The 15,152-nt window shown below is 46.5% G+C and overlaps 1 protein-coding gene across 7 annotated transcripts in view; it reads left to right on the forward strand.

Annotated features, from left to right (window-relative positions):
* Positions 1–12,060, forward strand: part of RABL6 (RAB, member RAS oncogene family like 6) — a 131,473-nt gene extending 119,413 nt beyond the window's left edge. For 6 of the 7 annotated variants that reach the window (XM_065572017.1, XM_065572015.1, XM_008173808.4 and 3 more), the window contains 2 exons: positions 8,855–8,910; positions 9,685–12,060. In XM_065572017.1, the coding sequence (XP_065428089.1) occupies positions 8,855–8,910; positions 9,685–9,879 (251 nt within the window). In that variant the 3' untranslated portion in view covers positions 9,880–12,060. The remainder of the gene's footprint in view (positions 1–8,854; positions 8,911–9,684) is intronic. The other variant, XM_042843483.2, reaches the window with a different exon arrangement.
* Positions 12,061–15,152: the final 3,092 nt, after the last annotated feature.

Here is a 15,152-nt window from a genome sequence, read left to right on the forward strand (position 1 = left end):
TTCCTAATAGGTCAGTATCTGTTTTTTTTTTTTTTTTTTTTTTTTTTTTTAGTTGCTCTCCTCTGGACTCTTTCCAATTTATCAACATCTTTCCTAAAGTGTGGCACCCAGAATGGGACACTGTACTACAGAGAAGGCCGTTCCAGTGCCAAGTGCAGCTCAGTTACCTCCTGTGTCTTACATACAATACTGCTGTTAATACACTCCAGAATATTAGCCTTTTTCACAACTGCATCACATTGTTGACTCATTCAATCTGCTATCCATTATAACTCCCAGTTCCTTTTCAGCGGTATTACTGCCTAGCCAGTAGGGATGTAAAATAGTATTAGTCTTACTGGTTAACCCAGCTTAACCATTAACCCCGAGGCCTGAGTGAGTCAGCACAGTCCCAGCTGCGCCGGCCAGCCAACCCCAGCCCCGCGGGCCACAGCAGCAGGCCAGCCAACCCACCCCAGTCGCAGTCCTGGCTGGAGCCATGGGTCGCACCAGCTGACCCTGGCCCACAGCCCCTATTGGCCAGAGCCCCAGGCCGTGCCGGCGGGTTGACCCCAGGAGCAGCCCCAGGCCTTGTGCCCGCTGACGGGAGCAGCCCCAGCCCCTCTCCTTTTAATTGGTTAACCGGTCAACTTTTTAAACAATAGTTATCACCAAACAAGATACAATTTTGAAGCGTTGGTCAAGGGTCTGACCGACCTCCCGTGATGACCGGCGCCACAAGAACAAGCAACCCAAATCTTTGGTCATTGGCTTCGACCATTTTACCATACGTGTCCACTGTCACCATGGACCACTGGGTTTTGGAGATCATCCAAAGGGGTTATACCATCCCCTTTACCACCATCCCACCTACCCATCCCCCTTCCCTGTGCTCCTCCTTCAGGGATCCTTCTCACGAGCACCTGTTGAGACAAAAAGTATATCCCCTTCTACAGTTAGGGGCCGTGGAACAAGTTCCAACACAACACAGAGGGAAGGGATTTTATTCCCATTATTTCCTGACTCAAAAGGAAAAACTCAACAAATTTGTGCGTACCCACAGATTCAAAATGGTCACACTGAATTCTACCATCCCTGCGCTGGAAGAGGGGGACAGGTTCTCAGCCCTCAATCAGCAAGGTGTTTATTTTCACATTACCATCTATCCTGCTCACAGATGATTCCTACGATTCACAGTGGGATAAGATTACTTCCAATACAGAGTACTACCATTCGGACTGTCGAGGGCCCCACGAGTCTTTACCAAAACCCTAGTGGTGGTAGCTACTCACTTGCGCAGATGGGGAATACCGATATTCCCATACTTAGATGATTGCCTACTCAAAGGCTCTACCCAGACTGAAACATTATACATCACTCAACAGACCATCTCTTTTTCACTCCCTAGGGCCACAAATCAACAAAAAGAAATATACCCTAACTCTAGTACAACAATTGGACTTCATAGGAGTGCACCTGGACTCAGTGGAGGCCAAAGTATCGCTGCTGATGCTTTGATTCACAGCGATGACCTCCTTCATATCGGTGGCCTCAGATAGCCCGTGGATGTTTGCACGCCCCTGCCTACAATTCCTGGGATATATGGTGGCCACCGTTTCATTGTAAAACACACCAGAATACACCTGTGCTGCCTTCAAGGATGGCTGAACTTGGTAGATATTCCACAAAAGCACAGCCTACACAGAAGACTCCACATTCACTACGAGGGTGGACAAAACCAATAAAAGTTTGCTCAGGCATCCCGTTTCAACAGGATCTGCCATCCATGCAAATCACAACAGATGTCTCACTGATTGGATGGGAAGCTCACCTAAACCAACATACAATCCAAGGCAAGTAGTCCCCCGTGGAAACACACTTACACATCAACCTGCTTGAATTACCTGCAGTCTGCAACATGTGCCTACTTTTCGTCCCTATTATAAGAGGCAAAACGATACAGGTCTTGACGGACCATTGGCCATTACCTTTGAAAACTAATGGCGATCGGGGGAGGTCCCAGATGACTGGAAAAAAGCTAATGTAGTGCCCATCTTTAAAAAAGGGAAGAAGGAGGATCCGGGGAACTACAGGCCAGTCAGTCTCACCTTAGTCCCTGGAAAAATCATGAAGCAGGTCCTCAAGGAATCCATTCTGAAGCACTTAAAGGAGAAGAAAGTGATCAGGAACAGTCAGCATGGATTCACCAAGGGCAAGTCATGCTGACTAACCTAATTGCCTTCTATGATAAGATAACTGTGGATGAGGGGAAAGCAGTGGACATGTTATTCCTTGACTTTAGCAAAGCTTTTGATAGTCTTCCACAGTATTCTTGCCAGCAAGTTAAAGACGTATGGGCTGGATGAATGGACTATAAGGTGGATAGAAAGCTGGCCAAATCATCGTGCTCAAGGGGTAGTGATTCATAGATTCATAGATTCTAGGACTGGAAGGGACCTCGAGAGGTCATAGAGTCCAGTCCCCTGCCCGCATGGCAGGACCAAATACCATCTAGACCATCCCTGATAGACATTTATCTAACCTACTCTTAAATATCTCAAGAGATGGAGATTCCACAACCTCCCTAGGCAATTTATTCCAGTGTTTAACCACCCTGACAGTTAGGAACTTTTTCCTAATGTCCAACCTAGAACTCCCTTGCTGCAGTTTAAACCCATTGCTTCTGGTTCTATCCTTAGAGGCTAAGGTGAACAAGTTTTCTCCCTCCTCCTTATGACACCCTTTTAAATACCTGAAAACTGCTATCATGTCCCCTCTCAGTCTTCTCTTTTCCAAACTAAACAAACCCAATTCTTTCAGCCTTCCTTCATAGGTCATGTTCTCAAGACCTTTAATCATTCTTGTTGCTCTTCTCTGGACCCTTTCCAATTTCTCCACATCTTTTTTAAAATGCGGTGCCCAGAACTGGACACAATACTCCAGCTGAGGCCTAACCAGAGCAGAGTAGAGCGGAAGAATGACTTCTCGTGTCTTGCTCACAACACACCTGTTAATACATCCCAGAATCATGTTTGCTTTTTTTGCAACAGCATCACACTGTTGACTCATATTTAGCTTGTGGTCCACTATAACCCCTAGATCCCTTTCTGCCGTACTCCTTCCTAGACAGTCTCTTCCCATTCTGTATGTGTGAAACTGATTTTTCCTTCCTAAGTGGAGCACTTTGCATTTGTCTTTGTTAAACTTCATCCTGTTTACCTCAGCCCATTTCTCCAATTTGTCCAGATCATTTTGAATTATGACCCTGTCCTCCAAAGCAGTTGCAATCCCTCCCAGTTTGGTATCATCCGCAAACTTAATAAGCGTACTTTCTATGCCAATATCTAAGTCGTTGATGAAGATATTGAACAGCGCTGTGATCAATGGCTCCATGTCTAGTTGGCTCCAGTGGAGTGCCCCAAGGTTCGGTCCTGGGGCTGATTTTGTTCAACTTTCATTAATGATCTGGAGGATGGCATGGATTGCACCCTCAGCAAGTTTGCAGATGACACTAAACTGGGAGAAGTGGTAGATAGGGTACAGAGGGACCTAGACAAATTAGAGGATTGGGCCAAAAGAAATCTGATGAGATTCAACAAGGATAAGTGCAGAGTCCTGTACTTAGGACGGAAGAATCCCATGCACTGCTACAGATTAGGGACTGAATGGCTAGGCAGCAGTTCTGCAGAAAAGGAACTAGGGGTTACAGTGGACAAGAAGCTGGATATGAGTCAACAGTGTGCCCTTGTTGCCAAGAAGGCTAATGGCATTTTGGGCTGTATAAGTAGGGGTATTGCCAGCAGATCGAGGGACGTGATCATTTCCCCTCTATTCGACATTGGTGAGGCCTCATCTGGATTGGAAAGAGTCCAGCGGAGGGCAACAGAAATGATTAGGGGTCTGGAGCACATGACTTATGAGGAGAAGCTGAGGGAACTGGGCTTGTTTAGTCTGCAGAAGAGAAGAATGAGGGGGGATTTGATAGCTACTTTCAACTACCTGAAAGGGGGTTCCAAAGAGGATGAATCTAGACTGTTCTCAGTGGTAGCAGATGACAGAACAAGGAGTAAGGTCTTAAGTTGCAGTGGGGGAGGTTTAGGTTGGATATTAGGAAAAACTTTTTCACTAGGAGGGTGGTGAAGCACTGGAATGGGTTACCTAGGGAGGTGGTGGAATCTCCTTCCTTAGACGTTTTTACAGTTAGGCTTGACAAAGCCCTGGCTGGGATGATTTACCTACATTCTATTAAAAAGCCACACACCAACGCTCAAGAGGCGGTCCTGAACAAATTGGATGTGCACCGTGCCTTGGTGTTTTATCTGGACAGGACGAAGCCCTTTTCAAAATCACCTTGACTTTTTATGTCAACCACAGAACAATTGAAGGGCTCTGCCATATCGACGCAAAGATTATCTAAATGGATATCCAGCTGTATCATATGTGCTATTCACTACACACTGAAGCCCCTCCAGGCATCGGAACCCATGCAACAAGAGCTCTGTGTAGGAATGCTATGGAGGTGGATAATGTTCCCATTCTAGACATCTGCACAGCGGCCACCTGGGCTTCTGAACACACATTCATGAACCACTATGCAATTACTCTCGGTTCAAGCTCAGACACACCACTAGGCCTCACTATACTAGCCTCAGCAACGAACTCCACTCCAAAGTCCCTTCCATCCTCATGAGGGCACTGCCCTACATTCACCTGAAGTGGAGCACCCACAGGGACATCACTTGCAGAAGAAGAGGTTACTCACTTTGTGCAGTAACTGAGGTTCTTCAAGGTGTGTCCCCCTGTGGGTGCTCCACTCCCCACCCTCCTCCCCTCTACTTCAGAGTTCGCAATAAGGACTCTATGGTAAAGATGGAACTGAGGAGGTCGGGACGCGCAAGCACTAGATGAAGTGCCGACGGCACTGCAAGACAGCTACCGCACATGCGCATCCCAACCAGGCACTGCTACTGAAAATCTCCGATCAGCAGCGCCGGGACCCACCGACATCTGAAGAGGAGCACCCACCAAGGGGCACATCTCGAAGAACCTCAGTTACTGCACAAGGTGAATAACCTTCTCTTTTTTTGAAATCCATTGTCCTTATTATTCTGCTGCTCTCACTCCTTCCTTTCCTTAGACTTGTGAAATCATCATTTCGTGATCACTTTCACCCAAAACAAAAAAAGCCTTCAGCTTTCAAATTCACAACCAATTCCTTCCTGTTTGTCAGAATAAAACCCCATGTTTACTTCCTCCACTCTCTGAAACAAAAAAATTGTTCCCAACACATTTCAGTAACTTACTTCATATTTTATAAAAACAACAAGGAGTCTGGTGGCACCTTAAAGACTAACAGATAAGATCTTTAAGGTGCCACCAGACTCCTTGTTGTTTTTGTAGATACAGACTAACACGGCTACCCCCTTATACTTCATATTTTACCTATTGCTGTATTACTTTTCCAACAGATGTGCGAGGTAGTTAAAGTCCGTCATTACTATCAGGTCTTGTGTTTTACATATTTCCAATATTTGTTCTAGAAATGCCTCTTCCTGAGTTGGTGGTCTATAACAATCCTTGCCATGACATCAACCCTATTTTTTCACCCTTTTATCTTTACCCTGAGACTTGGAACTGATCTGCCTATCACCACCTTCTGGACCTCAGAACAAGTGTGTGTATTCTTGATTCACCTCTTCCCTTTTTATCCTGCCTGTCTTTCCTGAACAAGTGTACTCCTATCTACCAATATTCCTGTCACGAGCTTTATCCCACCAAGTCTCTATGGTGCTAAATTATGACTTAATTATGTACTAATACTTGCAGTTCTTCCTGTGTATTCACCATACTCCTTGCACTTGTGTATAGACATCCGAGATGTTGAGTGTATTCTCCCACTAATTTCCTCTTGCTTCTATGACCCTATTGTAATTTTTAATGTCTCTTTCCCTGCGCCCCCGCCCCCCCAGAGATGCTCTTTCCCTTCTTCGTCAGATAGACCCCATGTCTTCCCAGAATACCTCCTTCCTGGAACAGCATCCCATAATCAAGGAGGTTGAAGCTTTACTGTCAACACCATCTGTGCAGCCATATATCCATCTCCAGGATGGACATGTCCTTACCCTCAATTGGGAGGATGGATGAGAACACAACCTGTGCCCCCTCTCCCCCAACTTCTTCACCCTTGCTCCAAGAGACCTGTAGTCACTGCTGATCTGCTCAGGGTCACACCTGGCAGTTTCATTAGTACCCAGAGGGATGGATGCACCTCGGCAACCTTTCCATAACACCTCAGGCAACATGCATGCGGGGACATCGTCAGGTTGACAGGTGGATGCCTTTATCTCCCTCAGAAGGAAGTCTCTGACCACCAGCACCCTACACATCCTCCTCTTAGGTGCAGTGGCCATGAACCTCCCAGTCTTGGGAGCAGGTGGGTCCTCTTCAGCCATTGGGGTCTGCTCCTCACCTCCTATTGCAAGTACAGTATACTAGTTCTTGCTCTTAATGGATGAGAGGGGTGGAACACAACCTACTGCCCAAGGGGGCGAGCAGACAGTCCTTCCTCCTTTGGTGCCACTGTTGTCATTGGTAGTTGGCGAGCATCCTCTATCCCAGATGTTTCCATGAGTATCCTGTCGATGAAGTCCTGGTGCTCCCGGATGCTATGCAGATGAGCCGCCACCTCCTTCAGGTCTCTTCCCTGCTTCCTGATAGACTTCACCGCCAGACACGCCTAACACCAGCTGGTTCCTGCTGCCTGGCTTTCGTCAGCAGGGCTTGCAGGCTGCATTTCAAGCAAGTCAAGACCAGGGCCTGGGTGGAAGTCTCCAGGTTCAGGATGCCAGTCTGGTGGGAGAGGACCCCAAGGGCAATGCACAGTTTTCCTCCCATTGTGGGTTCTGGCTTGTAGAGTATTTGTAAGTTAAGGAAAGTGTGGGGAGAGAATCACACAGCCCTACTGTGACTCTCTCCTCAGGGAGCCCGGAAACATAAGCCACTGTTACCTCTCTGCCTGAGCAAGAGAGAGCTATGCTGGAGCTTGAACTGTGTGTCTGCTCCCTGCCACACCACTGTCCGCCTCACCAGCAAATTCTTTGAGATCCCGCCAACCTAACCTTTGCGTTGCAGGTAACAGTCAGTGAAACCCGAATTCCCCAGAGACGTCTCCCTGCAGTGTCCAGTCGGTTACTGGACACTTCCAGAAATTACCAAGTCTGCTGCTTGTAAAGAGACTAGCTGTGGACCCACACCTCACTTTAATACAAAGCACTGAGATGGTTTCTAGTAAAACTCAGAATAAGTTGAATAATAAAGACCCGAGATTGAAGGGAAGAGACCGGTCTGGATACAAACAAAACAAAACTAACCCACTTCCTAGTGTCTGAGACGTAACTTCAGCAAGCTGCAATCTTTGCCTAAGCAGCTTTCTCACTTCCATCCCACCCCCAGGCTCTCCACCCTGGGTGCTCACAGAACTAGAGGGTGCCAGCCACTCTGTCCTCCAAGGGATGGAGAACAAAATGGCATTTTGCCTTTCCTTCTATTTCCCAAAATGCATTGATTTGTCCCCAGGAGTTGGGATGGCCTCTGCTGTTTTTCTCATCTTACTGACTTTCCATCCCCCTGTTGACTTGTATGGAAATGGGGTTTCCATTGTTTTGGTTCCACAATGCTTAATTTACATTAGAGACAGGGAGACAGCTGCCTTCCCACCTGTCAGGAAGAGAAGCTGTTTCTCCCTTGGTTTGGTCGCAGACTTTAAAGCATATTATCCATAATGCCTCATATTGTGTTACTATTGACATTTCACAGTGATATTGATCAGTGTGTCATCAGCTTTCATAAGACCTTACTCAAGACACTTTGTATACAGCAGGGGTGGCCAAACTGGCTCTTTTACAGTTAAAGTGCAGCTTGTGGAGCGCCCCCCCCCCCCTCCATTCTCCACCTATCAGACTTGGTGGTGGGAGCTTGGGACCGCTACCTTTCAGCAAGGTGGATAGGAGCTTCTGCGTAGTGGGGAGGGAGGACTCGAGGCTTTAGCCCCACAGGGCGCTCCTGCCGGGGCTTGGGGCTTCAGCAGGAGCAGGGCTGAAACCCCGAGGCCTGGCAGGCACCTCCCGAGGTGTCCTCTGGCTCTCAAACTTCTAAAGATTGTTGTATGCTGCTCGGCAGGTCAGTAAGTTTGGCCACCCTGATATACAGTATTATTTACTATAAATCAGTTGATTCAGTTGCTTATTCTTTGGGGGTTCAACCCCCCCCCTGTTTTTCCCCTGGGTGTCTAGACTCCGAGTGTCGCACCTGTCTTCTTTCACTGGTGAACTCAGCTGGCTAGCTGCCTTCATCTTCTTGTGCCCTATTGGGGTAGTCAAGATCAGCTGGGATGCTTCTGTTAACTGAAGGGCTGGAGGCAGTATGTTCTCAGCAGCTGCCCTTTTACTAGGGAATTTAACTGTGAGCTTCTGACCTGTAGGCCAGGTGGGTAGGGTTTATCTGTTTGCTCAGGCTTTTCCAGGAGGAATGTAGTGATCGGATCTGTTGAGGTTCCATTTAGGTGACCCCAGTCAACAAGTACATGTCAGTGATATTTGAATTAGTAATGGACATAGCTTTATAATTGTAAAGTAAAGAACAGCCCCACATTTGTAGCTAACATCATGCTAAAGCATGATTCCTGGGCAAGAAGCTAGTTTCTCAGTGCCATGCAGTTTGGTGTTGTGAATCAGGATCTCCCCTCCATTCAGCTCTAATGCACCGTATACAGTGTCCTCCTTAGCAGCAGGAAAGCAGGGCTTTTTTGTGGAAAATGCATCATTAGCCATTTAATTTTGCTAGAGAAAACAACTTTTTGGGTTTTTTGTTTGAACAGATAAAGAGAAACATCCTTCCAAGGAGAAAAAGAAGAAGAAAAAGAAGAGCAAAGAGGTGAGGTACAGCATCATTCCCCAGTGTAGACTCCATCGGCATATGTTCCTTGCCAGTCAGCCAGAGGGGGGCTGGCATGCTACAGGGAATTGTGGCTGGCTCTGTTAGTGACTGGTTTCTCTTCCATATTCCAACCCTGGAGAGGCAAGGAGATCTGCAGTCCCCAAGTCTCCAGGCTATTAGCCACTTTCCAACTAACAAGGAAACTTGTAAAACTTAAGTTTAAAAGTTAAAATCAGAGATGTAATGTAGTACAGGATTTGATTGTACAGAGCATGCATATAGAACAGACAGCATATGTGCTATCTAGCAACACAATTCTCTCAATTCAGCAGTGTCCAAGAAAGAATAAATCTTAAGAGCTAACCAGAGATCATCAGCAGATCTGTTCTTCAATGAGGTGCATCAGTTCAAAACTTTCCCAGCTCTGTGTAGCTCAAAAGCTTGTCTCTCTCACCAATGGAAGTTGGTCTAATAAAAGATATTACCACACCCACTTTCTCTCACTAAACTTGTTGGCATTCTGACTCGCCATCCTCATCTGACAGGACGGCTAGTGTAAACCAAACATTGCTTCACATGCTTCCAGTGTATAATAGCAGATGGTTCCGACATCACTAACCCATCCCTCCTAGATATTGGACTTTATTCTTTCCATATAACATTCCCACAATAGGTAGGCTTTCTCCCTAGGGTCCCACTTTCAGGATGATGCATGATGGGTTACTGGTGCCATTAGAAAAAAGCTTTCTTACTTGCCTTCTCCTCTTGCAGGAAGAAGAGAAGTCTATGAAGAAGAAAAGCAAACACAAGAAGTGCAAGGAGAAGGAGGAGAGCAAAGATGAGAAGAAGAAAAAGAAAAAAAGAAGCAAGGAGAAAAACGATGAGCTAGATGAACTGGAGGCCTTTCTGGGAGGAGGAGCCAGCGCCAGCAAGCAGCAAGGGGGCGGGGACTACGAGGAGCTGTAGGCCTGCAATGTGTACAATCAGCGGACTCCATTGGTGGCTGCCACCAACTCTCCATATGAGCCACGCCAGGACGGGTACAGATGTGTAAAGCTTTGGCTGTCTGCCATAAGTACTATCGAAACAGAGATGGTGGAACAAAAAAGCTTTACATCTGTGTGTGCTGTTCTGGTGCAGTCATTGTGTGGAAGGAAAACACAGCCGTGGTATACTTGAGGAAGGTTTAAAGGTTAAAGGTCACAGTATGGTATCGTGGCAGTGAGTTATCATTTCCCCCTACCAATGTCTAGCCCTCTTTCCTTTTTCCAGAGAGTTCCAATCTGGTAGTTGGCATGGTGTGGGGAGGGAAAGGTGAGTGGACCTGCTCCCACCCCCACCATATTCCACTGCTGCACCCCTGAAATTCCTGTTTTAATAAATAAGTGAATGCAGCAAAACATGCCATCTGAATGCATCGTGCTGTCACCTTGTGAATAATCAAGTCTTTAAATTTTTATCCTTCCTATTTTTTTAATGAGAAAGGTGTTATTGGCCGTTGCCCCATAAGGCAATCGACAAGCTTTAAATTAGCAAAATATCGTCTTGTACAGCTCTTAATGAAGCAGCTGCAGGGCCTGAAATAAAGTGAGTATAATTTGGGGATATTTCTGCACAGCAGCATAATTAACTCTCAGGGGTGCTGCTTTTGGAATCCTTGTAGCCTCATTGATTCCCATGGCCCCATTGTCTCTGGCACTACATGTAAGCCGCTGTGCAGTTGGGAAGACAATGCAAAGTTATCTTTTTGAAAAGAAACTAAATTGACACTTTCCCTTAAACACCCCTTGACACCCCGGCCTTCAATTTGAATACACTAGCAATTCAGCCCTACAGCACCTCTCAGGGACATGACTTCCGAATGGAAATGGAGATAACAAAATTTCAAGAGAGTTTACAGAAATGCATTAGCATGGCAAGGCGTTCGCTTCTCAGGGCATGCTGTAAAACAAAGGCTGCCTCTGCACCGAATGGGGAAACCACTTGGACAGGGGAGAGTGTCCCTCAACTTCTGCAGACACTGAAAGCCAGGTTTACTAAGCCACCTAGCAGTTAGTGCAGGGCACTTCCTTGCCCAGAGTAGAGTGCAGAACCTCCTCTTGTCACATGAGCTTTGAAAGCCTTTTAATTTTGGCTCTGATATCAAAGAACCATGGATCAGCATATGCTCAGCGGCATAGGTCATGGATGGTTATTGACACCTTTGCCCTGCCATTCATGCCTTCCACTGTCTTGGTGAGTGCCCCCCCTCCATCTGAGTGGCCCCCCTCCCCACACACACATCTTTAAAGGGTCTGTTAATATTCAAAAACAACGAGGAGTCCAGTGGCACCTTAAAGACTAACAGATCTATTGGGCATAAGCTTTCGTGGGTAAAAATCCCACTTGTTCAGATGCATTTGAAGAAGTGGGTTTTTTACCTATGAAAGCTTATGCCCAAATAAATCTGTTAGTCTTTAAGGTGCCACTGGACTCCTCGTTGTTTTTGTGGATGCAGACTAACACGGCTACCCCCTGATACTTGTTAATACTCAGTACCCTATTGTGTTGTATTCCCTCTGAGGCTCAGCCCTGGGAAGCCCATTCACATTTTTGTGCATTTATTAAATAGCCCTATTGCGTGTGGGTTGTTTTTATCTTTTTAGTTGTGAAAGGTGGACCGTCTGAAGGAAACTAGATGAAATCCAAACTCGGGTTTCCTTCCACTTCCCCAATCAGTGGGATACTGCTTTGGATCCATCCTCCACTTCAGAGTTGCCTTGAACTATAGACCGTTGCTCCATTTTTTCCCTGAGAAATGCACTTGTAACTTTCTATATACAACAAACTGGGGTCTTGCTGCATGAGCGGAGTATCATTTCAGGTACGTTTTCCATTAGCAGTTGCCTGGTCAAAGCGTTTTGTTTCATGTGACACTTTGGAGAATTTGCATGGGACATTTCAAACTTCACACACTAGGGAGGAATACCAGATTGCAAACCAGTTTGCAGCCTCTGCTCCAAAAAGGAAACAAGACATTTGTGCTACAGCTGGCCAAGTGTTTTTGAAAGTGCTTCTGTTCTGTAAAGATTTTTGGATCATGTTCCATTTTGCATTGGAAAACCTAGTGCACTCCATTCTGACTATAAAGCTCTCTATTGTACACAACTGCCTCGGCACCTTTCTTATGTACACAGCTTAACCATTGCAACACTTGCTTGAACTCAGGAGACTGCATGACCGTCCAGGACAGTTGCACAAGAGGCTAGTGCTCTCAAACCTTCCTGATGACTTAGCAGCTGTTTCCTTAAAGGGACCCTGTCAGGGACAAACCACAGCTTAAAAAAAAATTCCTTGTTTGTTTAGTAAACACCGGAAGAAGATTGTTCAAGTTGAAAACTTTAAATAATCTGAATTCTTCTCCCTTCTATGGTTTGTTCAAGTATTACATTTGTGTCACGTGGGCCAATAACAATAGTCGTTGGTTTTGTTCCTGCTTATAGTTACTTCCTAGATGGTTTCACTTTCCAGCTAGCACAAGGCTGCACCATCTCTGTAAATCTCATCAAAACATTCTACTGGGCTCTGTCAAATTTTATTTTTATTTTATTTTTTGGGCGGGGGAATTTTTGAGATTTTTCCCAAACCCAATCATTGGCCCAAATTTGACTGACATGGTCCCTTGTATGTTCCCGAGGGCGTGGATTTCTCAGCCCAAAACTCAATCGGTACTGGAATGGCTGGAACACGGAACAATAATGGTAGTCATTGCTTTCCTAAACATTCCTCTAAAGAGCAAAGGGGCTATAGAAACTCCCACCACCCCCAGCCCCTGCAACCACACACACACACACTTGCACTCTCATATGCACACACACCCCTTTGAAGCAGCTTTGAGGAAAGCTGGCCTTGTGGTTAATGAACTGGGCTGGGATCTGAGATCGGGGTTCAGTTCTCCCCCTGTATGAAGGGGATGCTCGTTCTCTCTCACAGGGAAGATGAGGGTCAATGCTGAGCACCTTCTAAACATTCATGATACTATGGTGAATTCAGCCTCAGGAGTAGCGTGAACGTGGCCCTCCCCGCTGTAGTCTAGTGCGCCAGGCGCCTGTGTCGGGAGGCCAGCTGGGGAACCCCCACCGAGAAGCTGTATTGCTGACAGGATTGTTTCACTCTAACAAGGTGCAGGGGCCCATGTTGTCCGGACAACACTCGCTAGCCTGTGACTGAATTAAATCCTCTGCCCCCAGTTCTTTGAGTATGCACCTAGGACCTGCCCCAGCTAGCAGCCCTGGACATACAGGGTTATGCCTGTCGGAAGCAGTTAATCTGTGGACTTGGCTTTCTCTTTGAACATTCGTTTCTGCAGGTTTATAGCCAGCACCTCCAGTATTCAGCCTTTGGATTAGATAAAGCCTGAAGTAGCCGTTTGTGTTAGTGCGGAAGCTTCTGCAGAAGCACATTTACTCTAGCTTTGTTTTTGTGTTTCAGGCAGTGGCAATCCACTTGATTTTTGGATGGCTAGTAAACACAATCAGCCAACTCATGGCTGGTAGAAGCAGCTATTTCTTGGAGCTGTAGATCTATTTGTTGTTAAGCTATATGGTAGCACTATATTTTTGTAGTGTGTCAATTTAAAAGGCAAATTTTCCAAGCAGAACAGCGGGCATTCTGGAGGCATTATCCACCTGTTACTTGCTGCTGATGGACTCGCACATCATAAAACCTCACTCAACACTTCCCCCTCCCTCCCTGTTACCATTCGGAAACCACATGGAGTTTGACACACTAACATCAGACCTTGGTCTCCACTGAGTAACTTGCATTACTGCATAGGCATACCACCAAATAGTACAGAATAGATATTATGGCATCTGGGCATAAAGTCCTACATAAGCAAGAGCTGAGGTGCTTTGTTCCTACCTACCATAGCTTCCTAATCAAAAAATCCACTAGAACCATTTGTTCTTTCGCTACATGAGCGTCTTCTGAGAAGATTGCTGCATTTCATAGAATCATAGAAGATTGGGGTTGGAAGAGACCTCAGGAGGTCATCTAGTCCAACCCCCAGTTCAAAGCAGGACCAACCTGTGACGGAGTAGGGAGTGGGGCGGATTGACCTGGGAATGTTGAATGGGAGTTTCATTGAGACTGTCTACATTGGTGATGGGAAACCAGGGTGAGGATATCTGAGCATGTAATCTGAGCCCAGGAGGGGGGTTGGGATCAGGTCACACCTTTTGTCTGGGAAACTGGACAAAGGCTGGGGGAGGAGCCGGGGGCAGTGGCTGGAGGAGACTGCTGGAGGGGTTTTAGTTTTGAGCTGGCTGGAGAAACAGGGAACCCCAAAGCTGAGGGATAAGCTCCTTACCCCTCTGGGGACTTGAGTGAGGGGTCCTGGTTGTCTTGAGTGAGGGGTCCTGGCTGAGGGATAAGCTCCTTACCCCTCTGGGGACTTGAGTGAGGGGTCCTACAAGCTCTGTTTGGGACTGTGTTCCTGTTGTCTAATAAACCTTCTGCTTTACTGGCTGAGAGTCACGGTGAATCGGAGGAAATGGGGTTGCAGGACCCTGACTCTCCCACACACTGTGACACAACCCCAACTAAATCATCTCAGCCAGGTCTTTGTCAAGCTGGGCCTTAATAACCTCTAAGGATGAAGATTCCGCCACCTCCCTAGGGAACCCAGTCCAGTGCTTCACCACCCTCCTAGTGAAATAGTTTTTCCTAATATCCAACCTAGATCTCCCCCACTGCAATTTGAGACCATTGCTCCTTGTTCTGTAACTGCCACCACTGAGAACAGTCTAGATCCATCCTCTTTGGAACTCCCCTGCAGGTATTTGAAGGCTGCGATCAAATCCCCCCTCACTCTTCTCGTTTTTCCATAGGAGAGGAAGTGATCCCTGTGGAACTTATAAAGCACTCTGGAATGAATGGTGATAGATAAAATAGGAGAGCAAACGTGCACTCTAAAGCATGGTCAGACATGGAATCCTACTAGCAGCTGAAGGTTGGACTGTACCACTGGGATGCTAATTTTCTTGAACTTGCAATAAGGTTTCATCTTTGAGTTGTTTTCACGAGGTCTTCATTCAAGTGATGTTTGTTGTTTGTATTACACTAGCCCCCAAAAGCCCCAGTCGGGATTGAGGGCCCATTGTGCTGCTGGCCTTACAAACACACACCCTAAAATAGTCCCTGCTCTGAAGAGGTTAGACATGGAGCTCAGTTTGGATCATGTTAGTTGAAGTTGATGG

This window comes from Chrysemys picta, chromosome 18 (assembly GCF_011386835.1).
Source record: "Chrysemys picta bellii isolate R12L10 chromosome 18, ASM1138683v2, whole genome shotgun sequence".
Taxonomy (NCBI): Eukaryota; Metazoa; Chordata; order Testudines; family Emydidae; genus Chrysemys; species Chrysemys picta.